Source organism: Solanum tuberosum, unplaced genomic scaffold (assembly GCF_000226075.1).
Source record: "Solanum tuberosum cultivar DM 1-3 516 R44 unplaced genomic scaffold, SolTub_3.0 scf00602, whole genome shotgun sequence".
In the NCBI taxonomy this organism is placed as follows: Eukaryota; Viridiplantae; Streptophyta; class Magnoliopsida; order Solanales; family Solanaceae; genus Solanum; species Solanum tuberosum.
Window position 1 is genome coordinate 237,595 of NW_006239519.1, and position 20,156 is coordinate 257,750.

Consider the following 20,156-nt stretch of genomic DNA (forward strand, 5'->3'; position numbering starts at 1 on the left):
TCAGTTAATTCGCGTGTATCAGTGACAATGTATCAGCACTGTAGCTATGTATCAGTCGCCTACCTTTTTAAGGAATTTTTTGTAAAATGTAAATTAGTTGGGATAGGATGTAATTTATATCCTACACTATGGGATTCCTTTAATTTTTACAAAAAAAAAGTCATTTGGATTGATTTGTAATGGGCTTTGTTAGTACTAGGCCCAATGTGTCCTTGTGCCGGGGCATAAATAAAGATGGAGAAATGGGGATTCTCTACTAGTCGGAGAAAAATGGCGACATGGGGTGCATTTTTTGGTACAAGGGTTATGGAAATAGTGAAGAAGCATGATTCCGGCGGCCTTGTTTGGAAGAGAATTAAGCTCACATCTACTCGCAAAGCTAATGCCAAGAAACGTCTTCGCCGTGTTTGGCAGGTTCCTACTTCTATTCCCTTCACTCTTTACTTGTAAACGTTTAGGGTTTTACTCTGTTAATGAACATTATGAGGTGGATGGAGTATAGATTCAATGAATTCAACTATACCCAACACCGTTTCTTGGATTTTTATTTTTTATTATACCTAGAAGAAATGGGGAGTGTATTACAAGGCGGAGAATCGACTAATAAGTTATAAGAAATAATAATAATAATAATAATAATAATAATAATAATAATAATAATAATAATAATAATAATAATAATAATAATAATAATAATAATAATAATAATAATAATAATAATAATAATAATAATAATAATAATAATAATAATAATAATAATAATAATAATAATAATAATAATAATAATAATAATAATAATAATAATAATAATAATAATAATAATAATAATAATAATAATAATAATAATAATAATAATAATAATAATAATAATAATAATAATAATAATAATAATAATAATAATAATAATAATAATAATAATAATAATAATAATAATAATAATAATAATAATAATAATAATAATAATAATAATAATAATAATAATAATAATAATAATAATAATAATAATAATAATAATAATAATAATAATAATAATAATAATAATAATAATAATAATAATAATAATAATAATAATAATAATAATAATAATAATAATAATAATAATAATAATAATAATAATAATAATAATAATAATAATAATAATAATAATAATAATAATAATAATAATAATAATAATAATAATAATAATAATAATAATAATAATAATAATAATAATAATAATAATAATAATAATAATAATAATAATAATAATAATAATAATAATAATAATAATAATAATAATAATAATAATAATAATAATAATAATAATAATAATAATAATAATAATAATAATAATAATAATAATAATAATAATAATAATAATAATAATAATAATAATAATAATAATAATAATAATAATAATAATAATAATAATAATAATAATAATAATAATAATAATAATAATAATAATAATAATAATAATAATAATAATAATAATAATAATAATAATAATAATAATAATAATAATAATAATAATAATAATAATAATAATAATAATAATAATAATAATAATAATAATGATAAGGTGAAATTTCAGGTGAATTACTATGATTCCATGTTTCTTGGCATTTCTTAGCTGCGTTTTAAATATGGAATGTTATTGCTGGAATATTAACTCGAGATCACAAGTTTGGGACTTTTTATTGGGTTGAGATTATTGATATGTTGTTTATAGTTATGTAAACCAAAAGTGGCATACCATAGCGAAACTCGGAAATCTGAATTAATGTTTGTGTATGGGGGCTTCCATTTCAAAAGTCCTTTGCGAAGAGTTCCTTTGTCTTAAACTACTTTGTCCATATGTTAAAACTCCAGTTTGAGATCTAATGGTTGTGGTATTTGCTTTTGGAAATGTCTTTTCCTGCATACCCAGTTTGTCCGAAAATTCCTTCTTTTAGTTCGTCTGAATGAGCTGATCTTCTCCAGACTTAGTTGGCAGATTTACTTGACACCTGTGCTTGTGGGTTGTGTCAGAATGCTTGGTGGATTAAGAAAAAGTGAATCCTTCTTACCCCACACCATGCAAAGCGAAGCCTGGTATTTAAGTGGATAAGGGTAGAGGGGCGGGCTCATTATCCACCGAGTTTAGAAGGCTGTGATTTGTCCAAAGGGCGGGTCACAAACGGATTTCTCGGTTATCAAAAAGAAAAAGTGAATCCTTCTTCTTTTGGTGCCTAAGAATTTTAATGAGTCTTCTTTGGTGCAACCTTTTCCCCGGACCCTGCGTGAACGTGGGAACTGCCTTCTTCTTTTTTTGGCTCACACAAGCTCCAGTTAATTTTTCGGCTTTATCGCCTTATTCAAAGCTTTATTCCACTGGCTTATATAATTTGAATTTCCTTTGAAATATTATTTCCAACAAATGAAATGTCTGTCTTATAATTATTGATCTTTGGATATCCTTTTCTTGTATGATGCTGTGTAGTCTTAGGCAGTGTTGGTTGATAATACTCATTTGCATGTTTTATGTATCATTTAGGGGTTTCTTAAGTTGGACAAAAGTCGAAGGACACTTGGTTCCTCAGGTTAGGTCACTTCGATTGCTTAAGCCCTTACTGCAATAGAGTAGGCCGCTTTAGTTGGCAGAGTAAGATAGTACCCGAGTTTCACTTGATTGGCCTTGAGTTGGGTGCTCTATGTTATGTTTAAATTGGAGACAATTATGTTGACTATGTTATTGAGGAACTAATGATCTTAAGATGCAAATATTCATGTAATGAAGGCTGAATTAGGTAATTCACTGGTCATTATTCCCATTTAAAATTACCTTGAGGAATAAACCCAAAGGATACTTTATATTGGATTGAGAAGGCGTTTAAATGGAGCGACTTGGATAGTAAAGATTTATAAAGGGACTACAACTAGATGAGAATTGAGGTGAAGTAGTAGTTGTTGTTTTCTAGACCGTTTTTTCTCAATAAAACTATACTATATGACTGGTATGATCAGTTCAACAATGGAAAAGTAAAACTGCTTAAATGAGCTATTTAGCAAAGCTGATCAACAACTATTTATTTTTTTGCTCAGGTAATGATAGTTAGTTTCCAGTCCCACTTGTGGGATCACACTAGGTTTGTTCTTTTTGTTGTAATGATAGTTAGTTTGCCTAAAAGTGAGGTTACCTACAACATATAGAGATAAAATATGTAGTCTCGAATAGTTGATGTCTTGTGGTCTTGATCTTAACTGACAGTAATCCACCATGATTTATCTGATTTGTTTTCAATATCCATGAATGGGATTGATCAACTTGATTGAAGAGTACATATTTTAATAAGCTCATTACATTGTAGCTCAGAAGTTCAAAACTATCCACAATGGTTTGAAAACATAGTCTTGTTTCTAGGGTCAATATAGTTTGTGTAGATGTTCATTATATGTCATCCTTATGTGTGTTTAATATTTAGTATATGTGTATATATTGTTGTCATGTATATTTTCTTCCCTCATGAAGCACACCCTAATTTCTATTTTGGTGTTTCAGAATAGATCATTACCTCTTTCCTCTAGGTTATTTTTGAGGACATCCTTTTTCTTTCTTTTTTGATGATAAATGAAATTTTATTACCAAGTTGAGAGAGTTTAAGGGCATCTCTAATCTAACACCAAAATTTACACCAAATCCTATTTTGGTGTAAAATTTGGTGTTTTTCATCTCCAACCCAACACTAAATTTCACACTATTATAATGGGAATAGTGTCACACCAAATTTGGTGCAACACTATCAGGCCATATAACACCAAATTTTACACTAAAATGGTGTCAATGCCATTTTAGCGTATACCAACTTCAATGCACTACACTAAATTTTACAATAAAAAAAAATATTCTTTTTATATTCTTCTCTCTAATCAATATTATATTATTATTTTTATTTTAATTATATTTTCTTATTTCATAAATAAATCTCTTCTTTTTTTTTCATTTCACCCTATATAATTCATATATTTTTCTCATATAATCATTTAGTACAAAATCATTTTATATCAGAAAATTTTAAATAATATAAATCACAAGCAAATACTATACATTATAAATATTAATGAATAATTCAAATAAAAGTGAAATCATTGATGAAATACAATTAAATAAATATTACATTATGGTAAAATTTATTTTAATTTTTTACATAAATATTCAACTTTCAAGATTAGTATATTGCTCCCATAAATTCTCTATTGATGAACTACATAAAAAAATAATTAGGTATCTTAGGGACTCAATTAAAAACATACAATTTGTAATACGTTAAATTATAAGTGTTATATAATAAAAATAAAAGTTCAAAAAAAATCAAGAACATACTTGATGTTGATGAATATTGTCACACCAAATTGGTGTGAAACTATTCACAAACTATAATAGTGTAGAATTTAGTGTTGAGTTGGAGATGAAAACACCAAATTTTGGGGTTGGAGATGCCCTAATCAACATTAGTTGTACTCTTGATTATTTTATTATTATTTGTATTATATTACACTTTCAATTTAACATATTATAAATTGTATGTTTTTAATTAAGTCCCTAATGTACCTAATTATTTTAATGTAATATCTTTATAATTTAAATTTTATATTTTGATGTATAATTTTTCTATTTAATTTTCCGTATATGTTATTTTTATAAAAAATATAAGTTAATTTTATTATAAATTATAATTGTATAAAAAGATATAGCCATTCACAAAAATAAAAAGTGCAAATATGATATGTTGTTAAATAACACAATGCGCTTTAGATAACATAACAATAAACATTCAATAAAGTAGTGACGGACTTGCATCAAAGTTGAAAAATGCATAACATAATCTTGGAAGTTGAATATTTATGTAGAAATTAAAATAAATTTTATCATAAATTTATTTTATGAAATAAAAAATATAAATGAAATAAAATATAATATTAAAGAGATAGAAGAATTTAAAAAGAATATTCCTTTTTAGTATAAAGTTTAGTGTAGTCCATTGGAGTTGGTTTACACTAAAATGGTGTCATGACACCATTTTAGTGTAAACCAACTCCAATGGACTACACTAAACTTTATACTAAAAAGGAATATTCTTTTTAAATTCTTCTATCTCTTTAATATTATATTTTATTTCATTTATATTTTTTATTTCATAAAATAAATTTAATTTGGTGTTATGGGTTGGAGATGGCCTAAGCACTAAACAAAATCAGAGGATAATGCAGTGGACAAAGAACCCCAAACTTGCATCATCTCACTGCCTTCTAAACACAAACATGCTATCAGAACGAAAATGAATCTAATTAATGTAGTGGTTGTGGTTCTGCATCCATACTCTTGAGTTTTCTCTTCATAAAACCTCTAATGTGCACCTCTTGGACTATCTGCTTCACAATGACTGCTTGTTGTTCGCAAACACTATTTGGTTTCTCTCAAGCCAAACTTAGTAGACATGAGCTGCTAGACACCTTCTAAACACTTCAGATTTTATGCTCTTATCCCTAGCATGTTGTACAGTCCAGTTCAGTTCTTCCTCCCAACACATAGGATCACTGGTAATTCCTTGCCATACCAGAAGCTTTTTCCACACTAGAGCAGATACACATTGGAATAATAAGTGAGTAATACTTTCATCCTCTTTCCCACACAAAGGGCAAGCATGGAAGCTGATGACACCCCATTTGATAAGCTTACGTCTTGTGTATAACTTCCCATTCACAGTCAGCCAAAGAATAAAAATCCATCGAGGCAGTCCATAGTTGTTGCACACAATTTTCCTCTACATTACCTTCTTGTAGTCACCCCTTAGTTTTTGGTAGAACAATTTTAATAGAGAAACTGTCCATGCAGAAGTTCTTCCATAAAGTAACCAACTTCAAGTACATACTTCTTGGTCTTAGGTATTTTTTGTACAATCTAGATGATTGTTTAGGAATCAACAACATACCTAATGTAACCCCACAAGTGGGGTCAGGGGAGGGTAGTGTGTACACATACCCCTAACCCTACCTTGTGCAGGTAGAGATGCTGTTTCGGATAAACCTTCGGCTCAAGACAAGCATGAACACTACATGTATGGAAACATAAGCAGTAACAACAGTAGGATAGAAGAAAATCGAAGCATAAGAGACAACAAGTAGTAATAGAAAACTAGGAATGAGAAATATGGAGCTAATAAATAATACTAATACTATTGGTAAAGAAAAGCAAAACGCGAAACTAACTACTACTAGCCTTCTACCCTTATTCTCGCCCTCCACACCCTCCTATCAAGGGTCGTATCCTAGTTGAGCTAAAGTCTTGCAATGTCCTACCCGATCCCCAATACTTCTTCGGCATACCTCTACCTCTCCTCAAGCCTTCCCACGTCAGCCTCTCACACCTACTCAATGGTGTGTTTGTACATCTCTTGACATGCCCTAACCATCTCAGTGTTGCCTTCTTGCCTTCTGCATCTTGTCCGCCACAAAAGTCACTCCTACCTTGTCCCGAATCACACATGAGAGTTCTTGACTGGTCAAAAATACACCCCTATGCAACAAAGTCGATCTAACCACTACTCTGTAAAAGTATTGGTGATGCCTTATCAAACAAGACACCAAATGCTAATACGATGATTATTGTTTAGAAATGTCATCTATAATGTTTCTGTCTCCCATAATAACTGTGTATCCCGTTTACCCAAAGTGTATCCTTTTCCACACATGTTCCACAACAGCTTACTTATGGCTACCTTGTTCCATGTAGCAACATCTATGACATTCAACCACCCAGCTGTCTTTGGTGAACATACTTTTATTCCAAGCTACCATGGCTTTGTTTGATATATGAGTCCCACCCGTCCACAAGAACCTTCTGCATGTGGCCGCAGTAAGTTTCACTTTCTTCTTAAGCAGAACAAAAACCTGCCCATGAAACTTGAATGGAATAGACCCTCCCTGAATAAGATATAAACTTGTTAGTCCAAGATTTAGTCCTGCCCAGCATCCTTTAGCAGGGGCTGACATTGTAGTACTGACACTCTTTTGGTGCTAAGTATCGCTCCAAGGTAGCTAAAGGAAGTTGTCCTTCAGTAAAGTTTAGGAGGTGAAGGATGGCTTGTTGGTCCTCTGTAGAGAAACCCCTCCCCAGGTGAATATTCATCTATCATTTTTGCTGATTAAAGAACAGGTCTCTCTCAGTGAGGGTACTATCTTGAAGCGTTTTTAGCGAGACTATAAAAACTTCTTATGTTTTCAGTCTTTTGCACTTGATTTTTTTCTCATCCAATTACCAATCTTATGGCGTAAAGGCCTATGAAATGCTAGTATTGTACAAAACCATGTTGATTAGATTCACTAGGTCTGGCTCTCTCCTTCAAATCTAACCTCTCTGAACTGTAAAATGAGAATATTCTCTTAGCTTTATAAAGTAAGATTCCTTTTTCTCACCCAAAATAAGCAATGATAGTAGAATCTCAAGTCCTTTGACTTGCGATATTGGGTTTGATTTTACCTGTCTAAGTTGCTTCCAACGTTCTGATCTGATATAATTAAAATATCATTTGTTTTGTTGACTTCATTTCTTCTCGATGATGTGTGTTTTGAATCAAATTTTGTGAAATTATATCCCTATCTTTTATATATATGTTAGATATAACAAAGGTTTGACATTTTTTGTTTTCTGCAGAATGAAGCTGTCTTGAGGGCATGTTCTGAAGCACCTCCATCCGAAACTTCAGAGGTTGATGCTGGACAAATAAGTAATGTGCAGTTAAAAACCAGTAAGAGTTAGTTCTGAAAAGGGTGACCGAGTATGAAGAGGCAAAATGAAATATGCGTGACAGCTGCTTGCAAGGTTAACGACATTAATGGACTACCCCTGAATTTTGCTTTACCTGTTAGCGTTATGTTAGTATCTGGTGAAGTGATTTGGATGTCTCACTTTCACATGGTTACTCTAGATCATGCATGTTATAGCTGAGACAACTATCTCCTTCATCTTTGGTGATCCAAAGTATACTTTTCTTAGCTTAGATGTACTGAGTATTTACATCGCTGACAAAATTTATCACGTAGAATCTATTCTGAGGTCATGCTTCTGTTTGTGTTTGATCACAAGTTTGTTTGGTCATGGCCAGATTGTGAGACATCTGACTTATAGCGTTTCTGTCCAAGTCTAATTGTTTTGCTTAGGTGATTTTGGTCCCTCTTCAGTAGCAAAGGCTAGCCCTTTAGTTTGAAATGGAGTCCTTGCATATTTCTGGTGTAACTCTCAACTCTCACATTGGTGATTTCGATTAAGATTATGTCGATCAAGGTGTATTTAGATCGTCTTAGCCTCGAGTGCATTTCATTGGGAAAAACTTGAACAGTTGGATTAGGTGTAGAAACAGGAAATGGAAATCATTGTCCAAGTCTGGACATGTCATGCAGAAAAGCTGTCTGTCTTTATTTTTTTTGGTTTCCAATTTTCCTACCAAGGACTTTTTCATATCCAGAGCTCGAAATCGAGACCTCTTTTGTTAAGGGAGGAACAACCTTATTCAATGCACCACATCTTTTGGTTACGTCAAGTTTGGTAACAACTATAGTAGTGGCCATACAAAAGTTATATTTAATCTAGTGTACTCACATGTGATGATGAATCTTGGAAGGCTACAATAAGTTTGCACTACTTGTGTACAAACTAATCAATCCAAATATGAACATCAATATTTTTTTGTGTACAACTTTTTGAAGTGGTTATTGAACTAGTCAACGTTAGAAAACTACCTTTACATGTGGAAAGTGGGTAGAGTACCTTTCTTTCACTATAAGAATTGACCTAACCCCATATGAGGCCATAAAAGCTGTGTTCATTGTTTGTATTCTACTCTGACGGCTTGCTAACGCCATTGACAATGTCAAGTCAGTAATCTACACAACCATTCAAACCCTACTACTATCATATCCTAAAAGTAAACATCTCGATGTGTCGAGTTCTGAGAATAATATTATTATTTTTTGCTTTGAATGTTTTATTATCGTTAATGAGCCCTCTAACGATAGTGGAGGTAGGATTTTCATCAGGAAAGTTCATGATTAGTTATATGTACTTCGACCTTATGTATACAGTGTGATTATCTGATATATAGGGGTTGGAAGAGCCCGGAACTCCCTTCTTGATCCTCTAGCTCGGCTCCTACCTACTGATGTGCATCTAAATTAGTTAGGTTGATGAATTTTAGATATTAAATTTAAAAAATAAAATAAAAAACAAAACATTCACATGAAGCCTTATCTTACCCCTTTCTACACTCCCACCTTTTATGAAGTGCTTAAAGCCATGACAATGAAATATCAATCTTTTTTATATGAAGGATTTTATTCTCTTTTAACGGGTCCATCGATAATAGCAAAGTTCATCGTAAATTATACATACATAAAAAATAATATATGACCTTATATGCAATCATGTCCTACATATAGGATTCGGATAAGCCCTGAACTCCTTTCTGCATCTTTAGCTACGCTCCTACCTATTGATGTGCATCGAAATTAATTAGGTCAATGAAATTTAGGTACAAAAGTAAACCCAAAAAAAAAATTAAAAAAATTAAAGTCTTATCCTACCCCCTTTCTACACTCCCACCTTATATGAGGTACTTAAAGCCATGACAATGAAATATGAATATTATTATGTGAATATGTATAATACTATAAAGTAACGTGAAGGACTTCAAAAGCCTTTTAGCTGATTCTGAACCACTGTCACAAGGAACTCTGGTCGGCATTTTTTTATAGCTTCTCAAAAGTTAGTGCCCCCCTTTATCTTCCAAAAAAGAAAATTGACTACTATTTGTTTTTTCTTTTTTTTTTCTGTCTTTCATACGATGTGCGATACTCATATTAAAGTCTCGATTGTTTTAGATACACGTCGTGTAATACACATTTAAGAAGAAAACATTTCTTAACACCGAATTGCTTTTATGCTAAATTTAAATCTAAAACTTCTGATTAAGATGAAGAGATCATATTCATCCTACCATAATTCTGATCGTGAAAATTGAGTATGTTGCTATTAAATTAGTTTAATTATTGCATAATGTTTCTTCTATCAAGTTTTCACTATGAGCCGCCCTTTTGCTTCTTAACTCCCACTTGGCAATTATTGAAAGGGCTTATGCCCCCCAATTATTTATAATCTTTGTCTGTGAGATCATGTCACATCCAAATAAATCACCTTATTATAGTTCTTAATTACTGCTTACCTTGCATAAAGACATTAACCAAATGATTAAAATAAGTGGTCAATGAGTATGTTTGCTTGCTAATTATAGTTATCCATGATTGTCACAATTTGAACGGAAACGAATTCAGAATTTTAAACATATATTATTGTCATCCACTATTATTTTGTGAGTTGTGACAATGAATTTAAACTAGTAAGTAGCCAAAACTTGTTTTGTAATCGGCTTGAGGATATCAGACGTTCATCTTGCGATATACAAATATATAATCAAAACTTAGTCTGAATCATGTCCTGCATAATCACTTGATCAGAGGCATTTCTTTTTACGTATAAGGAAGAGTAATTCACTCGCTTTCGAAAAATATTTTCTAGTAATTATTGTCCTCATACTACATCCAACGTATGACCTATGTATACGTTTGTAATTTTAAATCATGTATATGAGTCAGTATTAAGCGTGCATGTCTCTTCCATTGAAAAAGAAAGAAAAATATATTGGGGCTAACTATTAATTAGTAAATATTTGTAGAAATTTCTTGCTTAATTAAGTCAATTTTTCAATGTAGTTGGAAGATAGTTGGAGAATCTCTTTGCTTAGTCTTCCTCTATGGATTTCCATATAATTTAGTTAATGATTAACAAGATTATACATTTTTATATAAGGGTGTTAGGTAATGTCCCTTCCAATTAAGAGAAAAGTAGATAGAGATTTATTTGTTATACAAGGCAATGTCAGAAGGTATAATACATAAATATGTCTTTTAATTTGGTTTCAACTGGTATTTATGCCCTCCAACTTTAAATGTGCACAAGTTGACACTTACACTTGTATAAAATTGAACAAGTAGACATATGTGTCCTATGTGGCATCATACATGTAAGACACAAAATTGTCATGTAGAACGTCATGTAGGACGAATGTGTCTATTTGTTCAATATTATACATGTTCAAATGTCTACTTGTGCACAACCAAAGTTAGAGGACATATGTCAATTGAGGCCAAGTTAAATGACATTTTTATGTATTATGTCATGCCAGAAATCTGAAATCCAGTGACATAGTCAGAAATTTGTATAAAAAAATTTAAAAAGAAGACTTAATACCACAATTATTAGGATTTGATCTTGTGATATGATACAACTTTTAAACCTCCTTTAATGTTACACTTGAAAAAAAAAATCTTATATCAAAAAGATTCAAACATCTTACCTATATATACCACAACATCAAAACTATTCGTTTTCATCCTATTCACACATTATAATTTTTGAGATCTCTACACAAATAATCAGTTCAATTTATTGTTTATTTTTTTAACTTGGTATACATAAATTCTAAATTAATTATACAAAATTATACATATACTATATATTTATCAGCTATTTTTAATTAAACAATTAGCTGAATAACTATATAAATTAATTTCTTGATAGACGATATTCAGTTGAACCCCTTCCATCCGTCTAGTTCCGCAAGTGGCCCCATAAAACATTTTTTTTTCTTCTACATTTGAAAAAAAAAATGAAGCATGACCCCTTTGTTCTTTGAATCCATTGGACTACTTTCTTTATTTTTTTCAGATGTTGTCCTTGTTATATGAAATTTCATTTTCTCCAATTTCACCCACCTATCCTCTAAATTCAATAATTCTGTTAACTCTGCCCCTTCACAAATATACACCTAATTATTTCTCTTTTTGTCTTGTGTGTTTGCTAGTAAGATTAGTAGCACCAATGTCACCAACCTCTTTGAAATGTGTCATGGAATGTATTTTGGGACTATCTGAACAAATAATATATGTATCCAGTGTAATACATAAGTGCTATCTGAAAAGGTTAGCGTGTATATAAATTTTATTTTTACCTTAGATGGTAATCAGTAGAGAAGTTGTTTTTGATAGTTCATTGATTCAAGAAGAAGCATATCAAAACAGTTAAAAAAAAAAAATGAAAGTGAAGATAACGCTTAGCTACCTACTAAAAAAATACGAAAGATAGTCTGACAAAACATTCTGATTATTATTTTTTGTCTGTCTAGGTGTTTTTCTTCTTCGAAGTTCTTCACCAACTATCCAAGGTTGAAGGACAAGTTTGGTCACCATTCTGTTTTTTTGGACATTAAGAGTTCTTTTTTCTGCCTTCGAGGCTAGCCTCCTTTACGGGATATTAGAAAAAAATATGAGTTGTAATGACTTTTTTTATGAATATACACACTCTAATTTTTACTTTACTAAACCAAAGTTGTTGTAATATATTTTGAAACTAAAAAAATCATTCAAATCTTATTTAAGTATCGCAAAAGTCATTAAAATATTTTTTATTAAAAAATAAATATTCAACATTACTAAGTAGCATAGAAAATCACTAGAAGTAAAACAAACAAAACATTTTTTTGACATTTAGGCAAAGTTGAGTAACATTTTCGTTATAAAAAAAACATTTAGTAACTTTATGTAATATTTAAATAAAGTTGAGAGACAATTGTGTATAAAAAATAATTTAATGATTTTAACATAATAAGACAAAAAAAATTCGAGTGGCCATTAAATTACCCCTAATTATAGGTGATCTTAGGACAAACGAATTTGACAATGTTTAAGAGGATTTTTCTTAATTATGTGAAGGAATTAGCATTGAACATGGTAGTGGATTTTTAACTTTTATATTGTAATAAAAAATGAATTAAAAGGAAGCCTTTTTTGGGTTCCAAAAATGGATAGGTAAATAGGTGATCTAATTTTATAGGAAAATTAATAATTTTAGTCTTCATATTATTATATAATTTAAATTTTAATCCTTATGTTATTTAACGGTGCACATTTAGCTTTTAGTTATTCAAAATGTGTGATTTGATCCTTGTAAGTTAATGAAAGCTAAATATTTGACGGAATTATTACTAAAATAGTTGAAACTTTAAAAAAAATAAAGGTTAAAGGTTTTAAAGTCTAAAGATTATTTGGACATCATTGGAGCCCGTCTATCTACTAAATCTTTTCAGATGTAATCGTTTTATATAATTTTGATTGTATATTTTATATATACATAAAATATAATTTTGATTTTTCACTCATTATTCTTCAAACCTTTAGAATCACCAACCTTTTATTTTATTTATATATTTTTAAAACAATCATTATGTTAAATAATTCACTTCAGGGACGAAAATTACACACTTCAAATAATTAAAGGTTAAATGTGCATAATCAAGTAACATAAAACTAAAACTGGAATCATGTAATATTACAGGGACTGAAATTGTTTTTTTACCTTTATATTATATCCTTATTTGTGTGGTTCTTCAAATAAATCATTTTCTTTTTCTTTTCTTTTCATACAATTTGTTATCCAATACGTATTTGTCTGACTAATTTAGATTATTGTGTTGTTTTCATCAAGGAAGTAATGGGGCAAAAATACGTTTTAGTAGAAATATTTACATTTCAAGATTCGAATCTAAAATATCTAATTTAAAGAGAAGAAATCTCATTCATCTTATCATATTTGTTTGAGAGGAAAAAAAAACTTTTTCGTGTTCGAAAACCTTTGTGTTGGTTTAGTTTTTTCCATGGCGGGGGAAGAGGGGGGGTCCACAAGTAATAAAGTCTTTTTTACTTTTTACAAAAGTTTCCATTTTTAATTGTTGTCATTTTGTGAGTCTTGTCTTACTCTAGTACAATAATAATAAGATGAAGAAAATCGAAATTGAGCTGCTTATTCCGATGGAATACTACTAGAAATTTGAATTAGCAACTTGAAAAGGTAAAAAAAAGACGATTGATATCGATTTAAAGACGATAAATTAATTAATTTTTTCTTCTAAAAGTAGTAAAACTATTAAAACTGCTAGTACTTTCTTCATGATCATCAGATTCTTCATTAGTAGTTGTCAAATCAGTGATTCCACTACTTGACGATGAAGCTGCAACTCCATTCGAATTATCCCTCCCCATAAAATCGTAAAATATCATCGATGTCTTCTTCTTCACTTCACTGTTGGCGGAAGCCAATGTCTCAGAATATCGAGGACTCGTTTTGACTGAAACAAGGGGCGAGTCTTTACCAACTTCTCTGTTTCTAACCTCATCATGTGTTGTCATATTTTCCTCCTTATTTTTAGTATTGCCTCTTTTTTTCAAGAAAATTCTACAGATAACCCAATTTCCCTGTAACACCAGATTCACATCGTTATCGTCTCATATAATTTATGTGACAATATTTAATTAAATTTAAAAAAACAAGACATTCAAAACTAGGGGAATTATGAGTCTGACAAAATTAAGCTAAAATATTCTTTTTAACATATACATCCAAATAATTTTATACATATTTATGACAAAAAAAATTGTCCATGGGAATCATTTGATACCCTTTCTTCGAAAAATTACATTTATAGGTTTATTCCTTTAAAACATATAAATTATACTTTTATTTCACTTCAAAATAAAAAAAAGGAGGACCAATTTCAAGATTTGAAGAGAAAAACTATAGGAGTTGGAATTGGTGGTTCAACTCGCTTTTTGTACTTAAGAATTTCTTACCTCATACATCTCAATAGTAAATTCTTTCGATGCTAAAAGAAAAAAAATCAAATTAAACATAAGTTCTACCTGGATTGGGTGGTGGTTAGATTCGAGATTGGCAAGTCGATATTCGTGCATAATCCAATTGGTCCTACAACCATGTGGAGATTTTCCTCTATAGAAGACAAGTGTTTTCTTCAATCCTACTTGTTGGCCCCTGCACGAATTAGATCACTCGTTAAGACTATATCGAACCAGAACAATAAACTGATTGATTGTGATTAAGTCAAAGCCCCGAGCCTTTTATTATTGTTCGAGGAGATTGATTGAGCTTTATACCGTACCTTAATACGATTTGCTTGTCAATTCCAGTAGCCTTCCAATATCCTGAATTTGTTGCTCTATTTGACCTGTTTCCATTTGGATACTTCACTTCCTTGGTGCTAAAAAAATACTTTTCTTGCTCCGTATCACCTAAATTCAAGTCCAAACAAAAAATTAAATTAGTTCGATTCGATCTAATTTTTCGATATTTATACTCACACCTAAGTTCCACTAATAGAAAACAGAGCACCCAACTCCTCTGTCTACCCTGTTGAGTCTTAAATCACTCGTCCAAATTTAATCCAACCCCCATCCATTAACCACTTTTTCTCAAAATCATAACTTCAATAATTACCCAAAAAAGAAAAGTTTCAATCCCTTAGTAGGGAGTATTTTATTCAAAACTAATTGACAGACTTTGAATACAAATAATTTTTTTTTAAATAGCCTAAAAGTTTGATTTTACGATTCGAATTCATACTGTAAGTTATATTGCACGAAACATTTCGTTTTAAAATAGAGTTCCCCGAAAAAAAGAACAGAGTCTGAGAAAAGTGTGATGTAGACATTCTATCTATCGTAGCGCAAAAACTATGAACCAACCTGGCAAATCCCAAGGATCAGATTTGTAAACTTCAACTTCAGGGATAATTGATGCTGGCAAAGGGAAAGAGAAGACTTTACGCTTCAAGTATTGTACCACAAGTTCTTCATCAGTAGGACGAAATCGAAATCCTGGTGGTAATCTTAATACACCATTTTTCACAAAATTAACCTTCTCCATAACACAAATTATAATTTTTTTGAAGAAAAATGAAGAAGATTTAAGTTGTTAATATTTTGTCATTTGAAGAAGAAGAGGAAAAGTGTGGTATGTTTTAAGGGAAAGTGTGGATTTATTTTATAGTAATATAAGGGGGGGAGGGGGATGTTGAAGAAAAGGGGATTTTTTAGAATTTTAGAATTTAGAAAGATAAGGAGAATAGAATATGGACGACTCATTTTGCGTAAAATAGACTCAATCTCATTTTCCTTTGACGTTTCTCTTTTTTTTTTTCTTTTTTTTTTCTGTTTTCTGACTCGATGTTCAGTATTTGTATTGAGGCTTCGATTAATCTGAATTCACGTTATGATTAAGGGGAAACACTCTCTAATAGAGTCTTTATGTAGGCTTCAACATGCTTCGATCCGAGGCGGAACTAGGTGGGGGTCTCACTGACTTTTTCGTAGACTATGTATTTATATTAGAAAATTATAAGTATATATTAACTTATGAACCCTTAACAAAATTGATTCACAGCTTAATTGTAAGGAACACTAGTGTTGTGGGTTCAAACCCCACTATCAACAAAAGTTTCTCATTTTTCTCTTTTGTTTTAAAATTTAGAGCCTTCAAACTCTTAATCCTAGCTTCGACTAATCTAGGTTTACGATATAATTATGACATTCTCGACTCTAAAGTTTGGTTGAAGACAAGGGTATTTTTTAGGTTTGGATTTTTATTTATACTTTTTTTTTTTTGCTCAAATTAGTACACGACTTGTCACTTTTTTTTTTACTCCTTAAAAGCTTTCAATAATTTTACTCTCTTAATGACTCACAAGTCACAACCTTAGAATTGCGAGTAGAAAGTATTTTCTATTCAAGCAAGTCCTCTTTATCAATTTTTAATTTATACTTAGATGTTTTTGTCAAATTAAATAATCAAAGGAAAATATTCAAACTCACTTTGTACTATTGGAAATTACTTTTTTATCTTTGGATACAGAATTTTTGGTGGTTCATTCATTTTTTGCCATTAGCATATTATGTTGTATTTGTTGTGGACTTCAAGTGTTCAAAATTTTTTTCTTCCAACTTCTAATTATGATTTAAAATTATCTTTTCTATTAGGGTTACGGGAAAAAATGAAACTTTTTTTCTAATAACGAGAGAAATGAGACACAAAATTTTAATAATAAGGATTTCACGTCTAAATTGAGATTAGTTGTTTGTGACATTTGTCTTCTAGGCATTTATTAATTATTAATATGTCCTAGTGTTAATAATAAATCATGTTTTATGTATATTTCAAGCATCTAAATTTATAGATTTTGGAATTCATACTAAAGTTTGGATATTTTTTTCTTTTTTTTCCGAATATTATAATTATTTTCGGGAAACAGAGGAGTAATATTTAATTTTTTTTTTCTTTCTACTTTTCTTCAAATGAAATAACAATATCCACATTTTTCATTTGTTTTAATGAAGGTATATACATCAATTTAATTTGTACGGTATAATTTAATTGAGTTTAAAATTGAAAAAAAATAAAATTAAAATCAAGCGTAAACCTATCATGAGATATCTGTAACTATAAATAAACACTTATCAAAGTAAAATACAAAGTTTAGATTAAATTATATAAAATATATTATTTTTGTAAATAGATAAATATATAGGGAAATGAGATGGAAGGGAGAGTGTACCCTTTTTTTCATATTCAGATTACAGAGAGTAAAAGTGAAAAAAATAAAAAGATTTAAAAGATTAGAAATTGTGGTGAGAAATAAGTGGACGGTAGAAGGACACAAAATGCTTTAATTAGGTAACTTTTGGACCAAAAAGGTAAGGATGTTTTTTTATGTGAATGAAACTAAAAATTAGGCCACACATAAATAGTAAAAAGAGTATTAAACTTCTTATTTTACTCTTAAGGCGTTCTGATACGCTGAATAAGGTGAGATATTTCCTGATTAAACGGGTGATAAAATTTAATTTTACATTTAATTAACGTCTTACGGTACAAATTTTTATCTCAGGGTTAATCATGGGATATCCTACCTTATCTCATCTGTCAAGTGGGATGAATTAGTTTAAAAATTATAATCCCAAAATAATTTAATCCGCATACTAAATGACTCCTTCATGTAATAATATATAACCATACAAAAGATTATAACTTTATATCAAAACCATATAATTTTCAAGTCTTTCGTTCGTCTTAAACTTGATGTCCGATCAAATACTACAATATAAATTAAGACGAAAGAAGTAATAAAAGTGTGGGTAGAAATTAGTGGACGGTGGAAGGACTTAAGATGCTTTAATTGGGAAACTTTTGGACCAGAAATGTAAAGAAAGTTTGGTTAATGTGAATGAAATACAAAAATGGTAAAAAGAGTTTCGTGCTTCGTAAGGATGAAGTCATGTTATGTCACACGTAACAGCTGGATCTCACCAGTGTACCATTTTCCTTAATTACTTGTACTTAAAAGCATTCATACCCATTAACTTTTTAATGTTTATATTTTCAATTATTTAGGGGTCGTTGTTTGGTAGCTATTTAGAATTATTAAGCTGGTATTATTAATACAAGTTTTAGTTATTAGATATTAATTATGTGGATATTAGTTATTTATTTTTTTATCTTTTTTAAATTAATATATTAATTTTCTCATAATTTGTATATGTATTAGTTATATATGACTAACGTATTTCTTAACTAACTATTAAATGGTGTATACATGAATCGAGAGACCGGGATTGGTTTAGGGTTGAGAGTCAGGTTCCGCATTGGGACCCAAGTCCCTAATTAGTATAAGGAGTTAAATCTCGAGTCAGAATCTTAGGTTAAGATCAGAATTCGAGTCTCAAGTAGACTCTTAGGTTGGGATAGATAGTTGAGGTGAGGTTAAGGATAAGATCAGGTCCTAGGTCGAGATTAGATTTCGAATATTGATTGGGGTCACTGTATGTCACTGACCAAGGTTGGGATCGAGGTTGAGGGTTGGGTTCTAAGTTTGGGTCGGGGTCAAGGTTGGAGTTGGGAGTCGGGAGTTGGGCCTTGGGTCAAAATTTCGAGATGGTCCTAAGTTGGGGTTAGAAATCGGAGTCGGGGGATGAGGTCAGGAGTCGAGTCAAGGTCGGGAGTAGGTTTTAAGTCAGGGTTCGAGAATTAAGTCTTATGACAGGATTTGGGTCTTGATTTTTGATCGGGGTCATAATTGAAAGTCCAATCTTGTTTTTCATATCAGGTTTGTATTTGGATCTCGAGTTGGGATCAAAAGTTTGAATCTAGCTATGAGGGATTCCTCATCTCATAGAGCTCTTGGATAAGGACCTGTTTTGAGGTGGTCATGAGGTTGAACGAAAGTTTCAAAAAAAATATTTTCCTTGATCTATATATATTTCAAAAAATATTTTTTTTCCATACCAAACACACCCTTAATAAGTGCACTATTTAGAAGTTCCTATACGCTTACATACTTGAAGGGGAGTGTAGTTGGTGGATACTTATGGATTATTCGTATTTTATGATGGATAATGTGTGTTGATCCATGTTTAATGCAATTTTGAAATGATTGAATATCCAACTCATTTAAAATATAGTTGGGTTGAATGGATACCAAAAATTTTAACCATTTTGTCACCCCTACTGTCAATACTTCATTTAGTTACGGGTTTATCTATAAGATTTTTTTTAATCGTACAAAATAGAAATAAAACACGTGTACACTCTATTTTCTCTGATCCGCTATATAAGTTAAAAAAAAATGAATTTCTATGCAATTGGACCAGTAAAATTTTGGTGTACTCAAAGTAGAGATGTTCAACTTATTCTAACACTCACTTGACTTTATTAATTTCGAGCTTCATGTAATTTTTCTAAATAAAATATATTGATGTGAATTGTCTGTTTTAAAATAGTTATGTCTGTCCCCTCCCCAAATCATGGTAAACAAATAATAGGAACATCCATTTACATTGAAGAAGCTATATATGTAGAAATTCAAATTACAACTATTTGAACTAGTGGAGTCAAAAAGTCTAACAAATAATTACAAAAATAATATACTAAAATATTACACTGAAAATTCAAACTTGTAATTCAAAGTATATTGAACTACCTTTGTTAGTATTACATTAGAAGCTTCTCATATGTTTATTTTTTAAAGTTATATACTTAGTTTAATACCAACCATATTTTTGTTGTTTATAGAATGAAGAGGTATAATTGTTGACGTCTAAAGAATCCTTAATAGGAAGCATAAACAACGTGAAATGAGTATCAAATATTGCATTGAAAAGTAAGTATTTATTCATCTTTAATAAAG

The 20,156-nt window shown here is 30.2% G+C and overlaps 2 protein-coding genes across 2 annotated transcripts; one reads left to right on the forward strand and one right to left on the reverse strand.

Moving 5' to 3' along the window:
- The first annotated feature begins 223 nt into the window (after positions 1-223).
- LOC102596532 (uncharacterized) lies at positions 224-8,116 on the forward strand. Its single transcript, XM_006366026.2, has 2 exons — positions 224-414; positions 7,673-8,116. Exons 1-2 carry the CDS (start codon positions 235-237, stop codon positions 7,775-7,777), a joined length of 285 nt encoding a protein of 94 aa, XP_006366088.2. The 5' UTR covers positions 224-234; the 3' UTR covers positions 7,778-8,116.
- Positions 8,117-13,930: 5,814 nt separating this feature from the next.
- On the reverse strand, positions 13,931-15,941 carry LOC102596877 (NAC domain-containing protein 83). Its single transcript, XM_006366027.2, has 4 exons — positions 15,664-15,941; positions 15,081-15,210; positions 14,824-14,953; positions 13,931-14,379 (listed from the first exon to the last, which is right to left on the reverse strand). The coding sequence occupies exons 1-4, from the start codon at positions 15,842-15,844 to the stop codon at positions 14,020-14,022; spliced, it is 801 nt and encodes a 266-aa protein (XP_006366089.1). The 5' UTR covers positions 15,845-15,941; the 3' UTR covers positions 13,931-14,019.
- Between the last annotated feature and the right edge of the window lie 4,215 nt (positions 15,942-20,156).

Excerpts from the sequence above, each read along its gene's own strand:
- LOC102596532 (XM_006366026.2), top strand. The coding sequence starts at position 235 with ATGGAGAAATGGGGATTCTCTACTAGTCGGAGAAAAATGGCGACATGG. Across the intron at positions 415-7,672 it reads GTCTTCGCCGTGTTTGGCAG|AATGAAGCTGTCTTGAGGGC; the intron begins GTTCCTACTTCT and ends TGTTTTCTGCAG.
- LOC102596877 (XM_006366027.2), bottom strand. The coding sequence starts at position 15,844 with ATGGAGAAGGTTAATTTTGTGAAAAATGGTGTATTAAGATTACCACCA. Across the intron at positions 15,211-15,663 it reads TGATCCTTGGGATTTGCCAG|GTGATACGGAGCAAGAAAAG; the intron begins GTTGGTTCATAG and ends ACTTGAATTTAG. Across the intron at positions 14,954-15,080 it reads GACAAGCAAATCGTATTAAG|GGGCCAACAAGTAGGATTGA; the intron begins GTACGGTATAAA and ends TAATTCGTGCAG.